Here is a 14,853-nt window from a genome sequence, read left to right on the forward strand (position 1 = left end):
GAAGCTGCAGAATGTCCTCTCCAGTCCCGTGGGAGCTTCTTGTTGGTCCAAATCTCTCTTGAAGTTCAACCTTTCCTCCATGACAGGTCAGCACCCCCCCTGTCTTTGTTTCCGAGTCAGGCCTTACAGAGGCACAGCTGGAGGGCTCCCAGCAGACACTAATGACTGCTGGGCAAGCTATCTTCTTCCATTCTTCGCTCGTGGCAGATGCGGGAAACCACTCAAGTCATCCAGGCACCAACAGGGGACCAGAGATACCTAGATGCCGGAGTTGTCACAAGACGGGAGGCCAGTGACCACTAACCCTTAACTCCTCATGCCTGAGTTCAGGGGGGAAAGTTGTTACACAGGAAACCACCTAATGTTGTGTTGTATTTGCAAACTTAAAGAGTCCGTGATGATATAAAAAATCAATGGTCATCATAAATACGGCACCCCTCAAATAAAAGTGTGTGTGCGTGTTCCTCTATCATTTTAAAGGATCGTTCCTTTTCCCCGTTTCCATTTCCCGTAACGACCATGGATGCAAACTGAGGATAAGCTCCGCCCTCCCTCGCCCTCCAGTCCGGCATCAGACGCACATCCCCACCCACCTACGAATGTCACATGAAGTATGCATTGCTAGGAGAGCACACTCATAAAACTACAGCTGACAAAAGGCAGTGGGAAAAACAAGCATTTAGATCTTAATGAAATCTGAAATTCTAGGCCTCTTATCCCAAAGGAATGTGTACTAGAGGCTGTTTGATAACATCAATGTATGACTATATGAATTTTATAAAGTTATGTGTACCTGGTAAAACCACTCCCGAAGACAAATGTGTTCCCCTTTGAGTTACATTATATCCTTGATAAAGTCTTTAAAGATGTTTATTCCACACTATCCTGTGCATGGAAAATAAGAATTTTAAATACTTTTAGAAGAAGGTAAATAGTTATGAGGCATAAAATAAAAATATATATTTGACAATAGTAAAAATTCACTGTACCAACTGCAATCTCTTTAAAAGCCAGATGTGTATCTGGATTGACATAGCTCCCCGCCCCACTGGGAAAAAATGGGTCCGAAAGAGGACCCAGCCCCCGTGCATTCGGATTTCCAGCTCACAGAAGCCTGGGACGGCAGAAGGGCAAGTCCCAAGGCAGCACTGTGGATCAGAAAGAACTTCCCCAAGACATTATATTAATAAATACTGTAAATGTCTCTTTTTAATACAAACACCACCACCATCCACAAATGAATGAGGACTATTGATATAGACCTCCTTACAAATTATAGTAATACATTTAAATTGTATCTTTCAATAGCCCATAGCTTAAAAAGTGGGAGGACCAGTGAAGAAAAGAGAACTTGGGCACCAGAGAGGGAGGCCTAGGGCATGCTCCGCAAGAGGCAGCGGTGGACAGCTACAGAGGGCCAGGGGGGACACCAAAGACAAATTCATCCGCCTTGTAACTCTGTGATTTTCCGTGAGATAATGAAGTACAAACGCATCCCCCGTTCTCCATTCCCCCAACTTGTCCTGGGGCTGCAGTGGCTGACTTGCTGCTTTATAGAGGCCGTAAATGAAGGTGCCGGACCTCAGAAATTGAGACACTTGACTTACTGTACAGGCTATGACCCTGGGGTGGCAGGCAATACAATTTTCAGCTCCAAGAAGAAACAGCAAGTTCAGGGTTTACTCTGTACGCTCCGCCCCTCCAGCCCCCACATCCACCGCTGTTCTACAACCCTGGAGCTTTTCACCATTAGGAGTCCACACTCTCAATCAAGGCACCGCAAGTCAAGATTTTATAAAACTTCTAAACATCATATTCTCAGAAACACAGCTCTTAACACAGATCAGCAATCACATATTAATTTGCTAATATGCAAATTAATTTATTCAATAGTACTAAAAGAAGAGTATTACAGGAGGAGGATTCAATTCGTCATAAATGCTTCGGCTCTCTGTTCCACAACATCTTATATTTTTTCCAAATAATTGGCACTTGATAAAGAATTACTGGTAGTCAGGATCTACAAAGCTCTTTGTCTTCCAGACGCTAATAGGACTGAACTGAAACAGTCTTGTAGTTCTTCATATTTAGTGCCCTACAATTAGAAAAATAAAAGCTCATTTAATTTTATAGGTATGGCTAATATATCTGTAGGTTCTTGTAAAAATGTTTTGCAGTAAAAAAATTAACAATCCCAAACCAAATTTCCTCATCACACTAAAAAGCTTCACTTTATATAAATCAGATATATTTTAAAGATGTAATTTAAGAATGAAAAATTGGTTTACGGTACCAGTGCTAAATAATCAGTTACTCTTTTCTGTCCAAACACACACACTAGGGCACCACAGAGCTTTCTGTTCTCTGGATAGAAAAAAACTCACAGAAAACTTCACCCAGAATATTATTCCTATAGACAACAGTTAAATTACATAACTATTGAAGGGCAGCCTTACTTTTGTGATATCATAATAATGTTGGTATTATAATCACTGTCTACAAGTGATAAGCTGCACTAGTGTTTTAATAAAAGAAAGTGTGAACTTGGTGCCCTTTTCGTAATCCACTGTAGGATCACACTGAAGTTAGAAATAGGTTCATCAGTTTAATCGACATTAAAATTTTTTCAATGACTAGACAGAAATGAATTCTTTCACTGATTCCTGATCTTGCACACACAGACACAAAATGATGGATTGTCCTTTTCTAATTTATGTTCTGAACTCCTGAGACCGTCTCAATTTTAAGAGTACTCAAATGCTAGGTGAAATTGAAGTTTTAAGATACTCAAATACATACTTCCCCTCGAAGTATTATAAAGTGATGCTAACAGCATTTTAATGAACAAGAATATTTCCTGTTTACATACAAGGCCATTCCAAAGCTAAGAGCAGAAGCCTCAAGTGTCTTGTCAGCCTGCCCAGCTAACTGAACTGGAATGTTTAGTGAGGACTGTCCGATTTGTCTCCAATGACACCACAGATCTGCTTTAAAAATTACAGACAGAAGAGTTCGGTGCGGCTCAATTGGGCTTTTTCCAACTGCAAGTTTCAGAAGATGGGAAAGAACTTCAATGAGGGAGAGCAGGTGTGTGGAAGGATTTCTCAGCTCCCCCAAATTTGTTGTTTACACAAGTATGCACAAATAAAAAACACCATCTTGAAGAAATCTAAATGTCAAAAACAATTTCACTCAGTATAGGAACTACATGGAACATCTTACTTACTTTTTGACATTCAAGGTCATGATGCTTTGAATCGGCCTGCTCTTCGGCCCACCTGGTGGGTGGAAAACCTTAGCGCCTGGGCCCACAGTCTGCTTTGCCAACTTAGTCGCATAAGGGTCAGCAGAATGTGATGGGTAAGGGTCAAACGTGCCTGCCTTCATTCCACCAGCCTACAAAGAAAAAAATTAGACAATAGTATGGGCTTTATAAAATGTTCCCCAAAAAATAATTTTGAAGAAGTTCATACGCATTTGTGTATTGTATGTGGAGCTGGTTTTACATTTAAAGAAAGGTATCTATTCTGTCTAATTCGAGTACTAGTGAAGAGTCTCCCCACCATCAATTTTATGGGGTTAAGATACTATGATTCTAAAAGTCTCTATTAAAATATGTATGTTCACAGGAAAATAATAGTCTAAATTATTGCCGAGCATTAAAATTTTAGTGAGAGTTTATGATATCAGGCTCTCAACCAGTTACGGGGCGAGCCCACCACTGAGGGAATGAGACCGAGGTCACATATATTTTGACAGAGAAAGAAGTTAGGACTTAGAACCGAAGGCTGGGAGAAGAGGCCAAGGGTAAGTTCACCCAACAGGAGGCCTGGCAGAGCATGAGTTTAGTAAACATCAGTCAATGATGAGAAAGATCACTTTCTTTTAAAAAAAAAATAGTACATTGAAATAGAAGGTGAGAAGAAAACGTAATCTATTTTATATTTATTTATAATTAAGGAAAGCCCATTAAAATATTTTCCACTTACACACAAAACAGATAAATATTTGCTTCAGCTTTTTAAACTGATTCACCATGGCTTTAATCTTTATATTATATATAGTTACTAAGAAAATGCTATAGAATCATAATAACCCATTTATTTAGGCATCTTTTCTCTTATAGTATCTAGGCCAAATATATGTGAAAATTTAATTCATTTGAAAGATATGGTTGTAATTTTCAAATTTTATAGATTAAAAACAGATTACTATGAAGAGCAAACAATAACAAGAAAGCTTAAGAAATGTAAAATAGAATAAAAAAGTATTAAAGTAAGTGGATGAATTAAAAATAATAAAATATAGATTGTATATGATAAATATATCAACCTACCAAATGGTGCATTTGAAAGTAAATTAAATAGATAAATCCATATTGAAATTAAGAATATGAAAGGAGTGGAAGAAGCCCATACATATAGAGAATACTAAAATACTGTTTTGGTTAACCTCTATGTTAATAAACTTGAAAACCTGAATGAAAAGAAAAGATTTTCAGAGAAAATGTAAATGTCAAAATTGACTTAAATAGAGATAGAAAACAGATGGGCACCATGCAAGAAATTGAGCCCAGAACATCTCCTACAATAATTCCTTCAAGCATTCAAGCACAGATACTTCCGGTGCCACTTAAATTGGTGTAGAACATAAAGAAGAAAATTTCCAAATCTCCCTGATTATTCTAAGATGCATCTACTTATACCAAAATAGACCAAGGCGTACAAAAAAAAGTACAGTCACACTTAAATTCATTGGCACAAAGATACTTAGTAAAATATTAACAAATGGCCCTGGCTGGCGTAGCTCAGTGGACTGAGCATGGACCTGTGAACCAAAGGATCGAGTCTGATTACCAGTGAGGGCACATGCCTGGGTTGCAGGCCAGTTCCTGGCAGGGGACGCAGGAGAGGCAACCATACATTGATGTTTCTCTCCCTCTCTCCTTATTCCCTTCCAGAAATCTATTGTCGCTCATCTAACAACAAGTCAGAAGGAGAAAAAGAGGCGGTGCAAATAGATTAGACCAAAACAGTCACATAATTCTACATACATTCCTGATTTACCCCGATTGTTGGCATCTGTAAAAATGAAACACCAGGAGTATCCTCATTAAACTCAAGATTAGGGCAAGGACGGCCACTGTTGTGGTCTAAGCAACTGGAGGTGAGCATGACATGAGAGATGTAGGTACTGGGAAGCAGGGAGCAAAGTTATTATGCAGATAATATAATCATATAACCGAAACTCCAAAAAGAGTCAACACAATACCCATTAGAATATAAGACAGTGTAATGAAGCAGCCAGTCATTTTTTTTAATCAAATGTTTTATAAGGACAAATAACATGAGGAGAAATATGATGGGAAGAAAAAACTATTGAGCCCAGCCTTGAAATACGTGAGAATAAATCTAAGATATGTAAGCCTATGCAAAGTAAAATATAATATTCTACCAGGGAAATGAAGGTTCTTATTTTGTTTATTTCTAGGTCAGAAGATTCAAATTATGAATATCCAAATAAATCTTAAAATCTAAAGATTTAACTTTATAGCAAAATACCAAAGGTCTTTTTCCCCACAGAACTTTACAAAATAATTCCAGAGTTGTAGAGAATATGTAGAGGAGAAGGGCCAATACAGTTTTTTTAAAGAAAAACAAGGAGAGAACAGACTACCCAATACTGAAATGTAATAGTAATCATTAAAAGCAGGTTGGAACTGGTAGACAGAAACAAATATCAAACAGAATGGAAATTTAGAAAAAAGAAGTCCTCAAAAAAATGGGAATGTTGATTTGATGAGTGGTATTCCAAAGCAGTGGCATTACAAATTATCCTCCCATTAATACTGGGAACAATTGGCTTTTAGAAAATAGCAGTTTTACTGAAATCTGATTCACACACAACATACTGCACCCACTCGAAGCCCGCAACTCTCTGAGCCATGCAGACACACGCCCTTCAGACCACACGTGCAACCAAGGCGCAGAACATGCCCTGCCCTAAAAACTGGATTTTGAAAAAGGTGAAAGCTGGGTCCTTACCCCGCTCTTCACGTTAGTTCCTGGAGTAAGCAAAAGTAGGTGTGTAGCTGTGAGCACGCGAAACACAGTTGACTCTTTTGCATTATTATTGATTGTTCATTGTATGATTTTCCATATGAACAACTGTCAACCAACTGTTGCCCACCCTGTACATTTCAGATGAAGATTTCCATGCAAAAGAAGAAGACTAATAGAAGAAATCAAGAATGTATATTATTCTAATATTGATGGTGAGGTTACAATATCATAAAACTCAGTGCAAAGGATAAATGTGACTACATCAAATTACTAAATTTCTGAAGGACACAAAATTCCATCATTAAGTCAGAATTAACAGACTAAAAAAATCATTTTCCACACAGATGACAAAAGAACAATATCCTTAATATATGAAAAGATCTTATAAATGAATATGAAGAAATACACATATCCTAACAGAAAATCTGCAGGGAAAATAAACAGGCAATTACAGAAGAAAAATATGTACCAACCAAGGTTTGTAAACCATGAGAAGCATTTTCATTTTTATTCAAACTTGTTAACTTCAGCAAAGTGAGACAGTTCATTTTAATCATTTCAAAAACAAAAAGATCATCTGGCTCCTTATGGTTTGGAGAAAAACTATGCCTAAGATCTAGAGAGGCACTCAGAAAAATCTGTTGTACATTCAAAAATATTTCAACTGATTAATAATTACTGCATAAGAGTGTCCTCATTCCCATATGCTAGCCATACTTTGGGACTTTTCATAATTTTATGAAAACTGGTTTCACGATTCTTGACGTGAGTATGAGCAAAAGTTTATTGACATGGGTAACAAAACAATTTGACAGCAAGAGGCACCATTTCTGTAAAATGCTTAATATTTTTTCATTCTAAAATTTTTAACTTACCTTTTTACCAGGAGAAGGGGGCTTAAAAGGACCTGCAGGTGCTAGTTTCTTCTCTTCTTTCTTAATCGGTGGAAGAGGCTTCTCCGAAAAATAAGGATTGGTATCAAAATAATCTCTTGGGTAAAGATTTAACTTGAAAGGCGCCCCTTTAAGTAGACGATGATGCTCTTCATTCTTTTTCTGTGGAGTTTGAAATTATATAGCGTACGTTACTCAAATTCGTAATAGTACAGAATCGAAACTTCTTTTCCATTTATTTATTTACTTACTTACTTTTAAATCCTCACCTGAAGATACATTCATTTATTTTAGAGAAAGAGGAAGTGTGGCGAGGCGGGGTAGGGGGGAGAAAATGAGAGAGAGAGAAACACTTATCAGTTGCCTTCTGTACATACTCCTCCGTTCTGTTTCTCCTCTCTCACTTTTCTCCATCCCTCCTCCACGCCGTTCACTCACTATAATGGCTTGATCTGCCCCCAAGTACTCCCACTACTTGGCTGGGCACAAGATATTAGGGTGTTGGGGGGACATGACCAAGTGTTAGGATATGACTCTTCTCAAAATAGAGCGTAGGTGCTCAGGTCGAGATAACAGAAGTCTCACAGGCAGTTTAGACAAATGAAAGCTAGATCTAGTAAACTACAGCACCAGAGAGAAGCTCATCCTGGGAAGAGCTTGAGAGGATCTATAGCAAGATGTGTAGCTCTAACAGCAAAAATAAAATAAAATTGTCACGATTCATAAACCTTGGGCTGCCACTCACCTAGTAATACAAATACGTAAAGCAAAACAAAGCATCACCTGATTAAACCAAAATATGATCACAAGTGAATTCTCTAACTCAATGAGAAAAGCTGAAAAAACTTAAAACATTCTTTTACCTTAAAATCTAGTTTTGATGCATCATAGAAATCAGCAGAGTGTGAAAACTGTTTCCCTATTGTGACATTTGCATAGCTAAGGAAAGAAAACAAGTGATGGTGACTTTGGGGTTTGGAAATTTTTTATTTCATTGTTTTCAGTTCAAAATAAATGATACAAAAGTAGTAAATACATCCTACCCATATCCAGTTCCTTTCTTCCCTGGGTTTGTGTATAAATTCTTCCCAGGTGCCTCGTATTTCTCTCTGGGTTTGGACTGCGCACTGAAGAATGGGACTGGGCCACCTATTGTCCCATAGTAGCTTCCCACTCCACATCTTGCCATCAAAAAAAATTAAAAAGCAGGTTAAAATGGCCAATTTTGTGTTACCACAATTTTGTGTATATTTTACCATAATTTATTTTAAAGTGCTGAAAAAAGACCAAAATATTATTGACTTGCCTAATTTTGGTAAGAAAAATATCACTTTTGTTACTTTTTAATTCAATTTTTCCCACGTTTCAAAGACAAATTTTGAAATAAATTTTTAATTTTTTATGCATATTTTAAATGTTTGTATAAATAAAACTTTGTAATCTCTAGAAAATTAAAATCGTTTCCATTAATTCAGTTAACTATAACAATAAATAGACCCTTTTGTGTTTTTTTTAATTTCCAGATACTTTACGGAATTAGCTAATAAATGGTTAATTATTTCTGACCATCCACTCATTAGAAACTACATTTTCAAAACATATAAATATTTTTTCTACTGCTGATGGCAAAATGAATCTCATGGAATTTTGCTGATTTTCTCCTTTGTGGTTTATACTTATTACTATAGAAAAAAATTAACCAAATATTTTTTTACTTTTAATGTTAAATTTTCGGGGCCCACGGTATACATATTAAATCATTAAACCATTTACCACCTAGTACTCTATTTTAACAAATTTTATCTTTAAATTTCATAATAAAAAGGGTAGCTAATGTTAGTAACAGTCATAATCTCTAATTTCCAAGTTATCAGTGAAGTAAATTTTAATAATCAGAAAAGGGTATCCAAGACAAATGAAACCTTATTATCATCAAAGATTGACACTGTTTATACATTTGAATTAAAATTTTAAAAAACTAGACAGACATTAACATCGATTATTTATTACCTCTGGTCTACAAATAGGTATGTTACCCTTTTATAACTTTAAATAAGGTTCCATTAGGGGAAGATATTTATTTTCATTCATTGCTGTTTATGAATATAAACAATAAAATAAAATATAATAAGGAGATAAAGCAATGACATCACAGATAGCCCTGGCTGGTGTAGCTGGGTGGGCTGAGCACAGGCCTGTGAAGCAGACGGTCGCTGGTTTAATTCCCAGTCAGGGCACATGCCTGGGTTGCAAGCCAGGTCCCCAGTAGGGGACACATGAGAGGCAACCACACATTGGTGCTTCTCTCCCACTCTTTCTCCTTCCCTTCCCCTCTCTCTAAAAATAAATTTAAAAAATATTTTTTTAAAAGATGAGTCTTGCCCCCAAGTGGGGGTGGGGAGGGGAGGAGCCAGAAACACAAACATTGCAATGAAGTACGAAGCTTGATTTCTGCTGGAAAAAATGAACCTTCACCATGACAAGTGTGACAACTAACATGCTGTTAAACCCGACGCGTGACGTTCACAATGATTTTTACATAACATATCTTTGGCAAATTATCTCCTTTATCAAAAAAAGGAGGCTTTCCCTAATTTCATGTTTTTATTAATGCCACATGCAAGATTTTTTAAAGCAGACAAAATAGTCCAGGGCACAGATATGATAACCCAAGGAGATTTTTCCCATCCTGACCACTGCCAGGTTAGTGACTGAATTTATATACATTATTTAGTTGGCCTTTCTTATATAAACTCAGAGAACAGTGGCATAGATAATCCAAAATGGAATGCAATAAGGAGAATCAATTTAATCAAAATTACCTGTCAACCTAAATCTTTCAATATAATCATCCCCAACTAAGACAAAATAACCAAAGGACCATACTTCAAAAAAATGTATCATATATAAGCAAGTCCTGCGGAAGAACAAACACTCAATTCAGGCTAGAGGAGAGAAAGCTGCGGGTGTAAGACTTTTCCCCAGTCACTTACGGTTTCTTATCTCCGTTACTAGGGAGGAAGGCTTTGCCTAGATTTTTTTTGGCTTCTTCCATCATATTCCGTCTCCTCACTTGATTCAGACTGACATAGCCTTCACCTTCAAAAACCCTCACAAAATGCGGATCGAAATAGCCGGCCTGGAGACTGGACATTTCTTTTGACCCCCCAGGCAGCATCTGTCTTTTTCTGCTGGCAGCTTCATTAAAGGGTCCTTTAAAGGTAAGTTGGGAATATCATAATTTTGAGCTCACCAGGAATTAAAGAACATGAAAAATAACTCAGAAAAGTTTCAAAATATGACATGGGCCACTAAGTTTTGAGATGTAAAACCGGTTTCAAAATGTTCACTGAAAGCTCTGCATGAAAGGCTAAGTTGACAATAAAACCTAAGAGGGTTGCATTCAAATAGATGAATAATTCGATTAAGGTCCTGGTTATAGACTGTGAATTTCAGAGCTGGAAGAGACTTTAGAGGTCACCTAATCCAAGGCTTCCCCATCTGCATACTGGAAAACACTTTTCGTGTGAGAGGCTTGTGTGTGTGTGTGTGTATGTGTGTGTGTGTGTGTGTGTGTGTGTACAGGCTGAAGGGGAGGGTGTTCCACACTCAGACGGAAACAATTTCCCTCTTGGGTATATACACGCGATTGCCATTGTCCACTAAAAGACCTGAACAAGAAAGGTCATAGCAAAGTCATTCCTTATCACCAAAAATAGTTCAAATGCCCATCATCAGGAGAACAGATAAATAAAGTGTGGTATGTTTATATAATGAAATACTGGATTGGCCATGGCCAAGAAGTTCATTTACTTTTTTCCGTACAATGGCTCTAGTAGAGCTCAGTTGTCTTCTACTTCGTTCAAAACAACGTTATTGGATTGGATTGTGACAGCTGTCAGACCAGCGTGCATTTGAAAAAATTAAAACAGGTGAATTTTTGTGCAGCCATTTTAATGATGAAGATAGAAGAAAACATTCAATATTTTTGGTGTATTATGCCTTATTATTTTAAGAAAGGTGAAAATGCAACTGAAATGCAAGAAGAAAGTTATGTGCAGTGTACAGAGAAGATGCTGTAACTGATCAAACATGTCAAAAGTGGTTTGTGAAGTTCCTTGGTACTAGTGACATTCTGGCCAAATAATTCTCTGCTGTGGGCCGTCTTCTGCATTGGAAGATGTTCAGCAGCACCCCTGGCCTCTACCCACTAGAAACCAATATCAGGAGAGAGCCAACATACTCAAAACATCCAAATCAATAAAGATATTGGTGAAAATGAAAAGCGTGTCCTTTATTTAATGGGGAAAAAACTAAATGGGCTTTTTGGCCAACCTAATAAATAATAGTAGCCCTAAAATTTTTAAAGTCTGTTTTTATGAATATTTACAACTTCTTTTATAATTGGGATCAATTTGGGAGGTCCTCAGTAATGTAAATAATCTTTTGAAGTGCAAACAATCTTTAAATCAACTGGCTATTTAAATGAGAAATTGTATAATTGATTTTTTTAACTTAAAATTTTTTTAAAGTAATACATTCACACAGTTCAGAATGCAACAGCATAAACATTTTTACAACAAATCCTCCTCACACACTTGGCCGTTCAGTTCCTCTAACATAGGCGATCATGGTATTAGACTTGTTTCCCAAAGAATGTGGAGGCATGTTCCAATAAATATTTTCATATTCTTCTCTATTTTTAATGCTCAGCAAACTATATATATATACCATTCTGCAACCTAATTTTTTAGTAACATATCTTGGAGGTCTTTTGTATTGGTATATTCTTTCTTACTGATAAATAGAAGTCATCAAATACCAAAAATTTAACTAAGATTTTGAAAAGCTTTATTTACTTTAGCTTTTATTATTTATGACTCTTCTAAAAATCCCTCAGCTATTCATTTAGCATTTCATTTTTCCGAGAAGGGATGGTGAATGGCCTTTTCAGGTGCAAATGTAAATGCTATTTGCATACTAAAGTGTGCCATTTAAGGGAAAAAAGCTAAAAAAATATTCTGGGAGAAAACTGCCATGAAACCTTGGAAAGCAGTAAAGTCCCCCATAAGCAGAATTATAAAGGTAGGGTATCCCAACGAAATGAGCTTCCTGCTCTTATGAAATGACAGTCTCAGAATGCTATGGAAATCACACAGGTTTATTCAACAACAGTACTAATACTTTAAAATATGGACATTGAAAAAACTAACTTAAACATGAAACCCAAACTTTCATACAGGAAATGGCTACTGCTAGGCTGTAAAGAAAACTACACTCACGATTAAACGGAGACACATATTTATCGCCCACAGTGACATAGCCCATCTCACTGAAGAGGCCGATCCTCTCCATGTCGGTCTTCCCTCCTTCTGCAGGCATGGCTGCTTCTCCGCCAGGCTATGTCGGTACCTTCAAAGGGTTCCTTAGGTCTACTCCTATTACAGCCCCAATCTACCTCACAAGGAAAAATACAGGAGGGAACATTTAAAAAAATGGTGATTAATAAATTTCGGTCTAAATTACTTTTAGTCTCTAACATTCTCTAAAAAACAATAGACCCCAACTATGTGGGGAAAGAATTTACTTTGGGGGCTGAGAGGGGAATAATGAGAGTCAACATTATCACCAGTGAGCTCTCCTCTTCGCTTTCCAGGTAAAATATCCAGAAATGACTAAGTGTGTGTGACAGCATTGTCCCACTGCCATCCAACTCTGTCATTGATAACATTATTACTGTTTACTGAGGCACAGAGACTGTGCAAACAACCCCCTTTGAGTTCAAGTTAGAACTAAAAGTCATAATTAAGGCAGGCATTTTCCGTTTAGATCATACTGCATTTTCCCTCATACTGAAAATTATAACTTAGCTTTTCAGAATGCACAACACACACAGGTAAAACCCTACAGTTCTCGAGTTTTTTCAGGCTCAAGGGGGGAGGGGACAATCGTCTACACAAGATAAAAACGAAGAAAAATACCAACAAAAATCCAAAATGAATTCAAAGTATCTGTAAAAGGGCAGGCTGTAACTGTGATTACCTTTTGAAATATCACATTAAACATGCAATGACTTACTTAGCTATTAATTTCTTACTTAGACTTATTCTAAAAAAGGAGAACCAAAGAGCTAAGAACACTTGACTCCTTTTCCTCATAGTGTTTTTGAAGCACCAAAGTGATCTAGGCACTGGGCATCCATTAGTGAAAAAATCAAACACTGACTTATGCCTTGAATATAGTGGGAGCTGTCAGTGACACTAAACTTTTATATTTGGAACTGAGGCTCATCTGAGGATGAATCACTGCAAATGTGCAATATCAAAAGAGCAGGTGAAGAGTCCAGTTAAACTAAAAGGAAGAAAATATAAGCCCTTCCCCTCCTCCTACCTCTTCCTCTGATCGAGTACGTTTTTTAAGAGCTAGTGGTCAGCCGGCTGGAGTGTACTCCTTAGATTTGCGTGGTATTTCAAAGCTCCACGCCCACTGCCCACCCGCCAGGCTTCCTGCGCTTTTACAGGGGCTCCCAAGGCCGCTCGCACCCTCACGTGTGGCCCTGAGGACCCTGCTCCCTGAGCTGCACTTGCCTTCCTTCTGCTCTCAGGTTGCGCCCTTCCCCGTCACAGGACCCTGACACACACTCTGTCACTTTAGGCAGGACTTCACTGTGCCACACCCTTTCGTACCCTCAATTAACCCTGAGCCTTCGTATGATTTAATTCATCTTGGCTTTAATTCCATCACAGCCGCACGTGCTTCTCTTTCTGTGTCCTCATCATTATGCGTTATCATCTTACATCCACGTTAACAGCTCTGCCTCATTCCGCCCCCCTGCCACCCACACACACACTGGATTGTTGGTCCACAAAGGCAGGAACGAGGTACGAGTTTGGTTCTTAGTACAATACTCCCCGCGTCTGCGCAGCGCCTGGAGCAGCAGCAAGAGCATGGGAAGAGTTTTTCCACTCTTTAACTCTCCTTGAGCAACATTTACAAAATCATCATTCATGTATTTAGCAGAATCTTTGCAAACCCCTCTGGGTAAGGCTCTTCTCGGTAAGACTCGCTGAGAAAACTGGTATTTTAAGAAGCATGGATGATGCCCTCAGAGAGCTTACACTCTAGAAGTTCATAATTAAGTATAACACTCCTGAAACGTGGATAAAATGCCGGGGGTTGGGAGGAGGGTACCCGAAGGGCAGAAAACTCCTGGCTAACCTGATGAGGAAAGGGAGTTCCCACTAGGGAAACAGAGGCTCGGAGTAGGTATGTATATATAAAGGGCAACACCCGGCGGCCGCCAGGGCTAAGTCACCTCCCAGAAGGGTATTCAATCCGACCACCGATATCAGGTCGACTCAGCTCCGGGCCAGGTTAACTCAGCTGCAGTAGCCACGAGGGCTGCGAGGAGGCCTTGCGCAAGCGCTTCCTGCGCGGGACTCGCCTTGAAAAGCCACCGCAGGCTCCACGCTCAGATTGTGTTTGTTGCGACACGTCGCCCCGGGGACGGGAGACACCATTCCAAGGACGCTACGGGGGGGCCGTGGGGGCATCTAGAGGAACACAGAAAGACTTATGAGTCGGGTGGAATACGAATGACTCAACCAATAACATTTACTTGTAAATTTTAATAAAATTTACTTCTATGTTAATTACAACAAGACTTCTTCCTGCCCCTTTCTTCACCCGCGAAGAGCTGTGGCGTGGTACGCCCGTGACGTCACTGCTGGGCATGCTGGGAGTTGCAGTCCGCCTTCCCCGGCCCCGCCCCCAGAGTGACGACACTTCCAGACCAGCCTCCCGAGCTGGTGGGCTGACGTCAGCGTCACTGTCACCGCCACTGTCACCGCCGAGGCGCTGGCATGGTGAGTACCTCTGCTCGCGACCGACCCCTGCGT

At 38.7% G+C, this 14,853-nt stretch overlaps 1 protein-coding gene across 3 annotated transcripts; it reads right to left on the reverse strand.

Annotated features, from left to right (window-relative positions):
- Nucleotides 1–1,228: 1,228 nt before the first annotated feature.
- CUNH4orf47 (chromosome unknown C4orf47 homolog) lies at nucleotides 1,229–14,424 on the reverse strand. Of its 3 annotated transcripts, none has more exons than XM_037128720.2 (8): nucleotides 14,271–14,424; nucleotides 12,238–12,409; nucleotides 9,949–10,168; nucleotides 7,999–8,136; nucleotides 7,819–7,894; nucleotides 6,938–7,117; nucleotides 3,227–3,396; nucleotides 1,229–2,095 (listed from the first exon to the last, which is right to left on the reverse strand). In XM_037128720.2, the coding sequence occupies exons 2-8, from the start codon at nucleotides 12,335–12,337 to the stop codon at nucleotides 2,047–2,049; spliced, it is 933 nt and encodes a 310-aa protein (XP_036984615.2). In that variant the 5' UTR covers nucleotides 12,338–12,409; nucleotides 14,271–14,424; the 3' UTR covers nucleotides 1,229–2,046. The 3 variants fall into 3 exon arrangements, with proteins under 3 accessions (XP_036984615.2, XP_036984614.2, XP_053515947.1); XM_037128719.2 differs by having other exon boundaries at nucleotides 14,174–14,424; XM_053659972.1 differs by lacking the exons at nucleotides 1,229–2,095; nucleotides 3,227–3,396 and adding an exon at nucleotides 4,835–4,978 and having other exon boundaries at nucleotides 14,174–14,424.
- Nucleotides 14,425–14,853: the final 429 nt, after the last annotated feature.

The sequence above is a fragment of the Artibeus jamaicensis genome, unplaced genomic scaffold, assembly GCF_021234435.1.
Source record: "Artibeus jamaicensis isolate MK-2021 breed Jamaican fruit bat unplaced genomic scaffold, CSHL_Jam_final scaffold_833, whole genome shotgun sequence".
Lineage (NCBI taxonomy): Eukaryota > Metazoa > Chordata > Mammalia > Chiroptera > Phyllostomidae > Artibeus > Artibeus jamaicensis.

Coding starts and splice junctions, on each gene's coding strand:
- CUNH4orf47 (XM_037128720.2), bottom strand. CDS start 12,337: ATGCCTGCAGAAGGAGGGAAGACCGACATGGAGAGGATCGGCCTCTTC. Junction 8,137..9,948: donor AGTAACGGAGATAAGAAACC/GTAAGTGACTGG, acceptor TTTGATGGCAAG/ATGTGGAGTGGGAAGCTACT. Junction 2,096..3,226: donor ATGACCTTGAATGTCAAAAA/GTAAGTAAGATG, acceptor TTCTAATTGTAG/GGCACTAAATATGAAGAACT.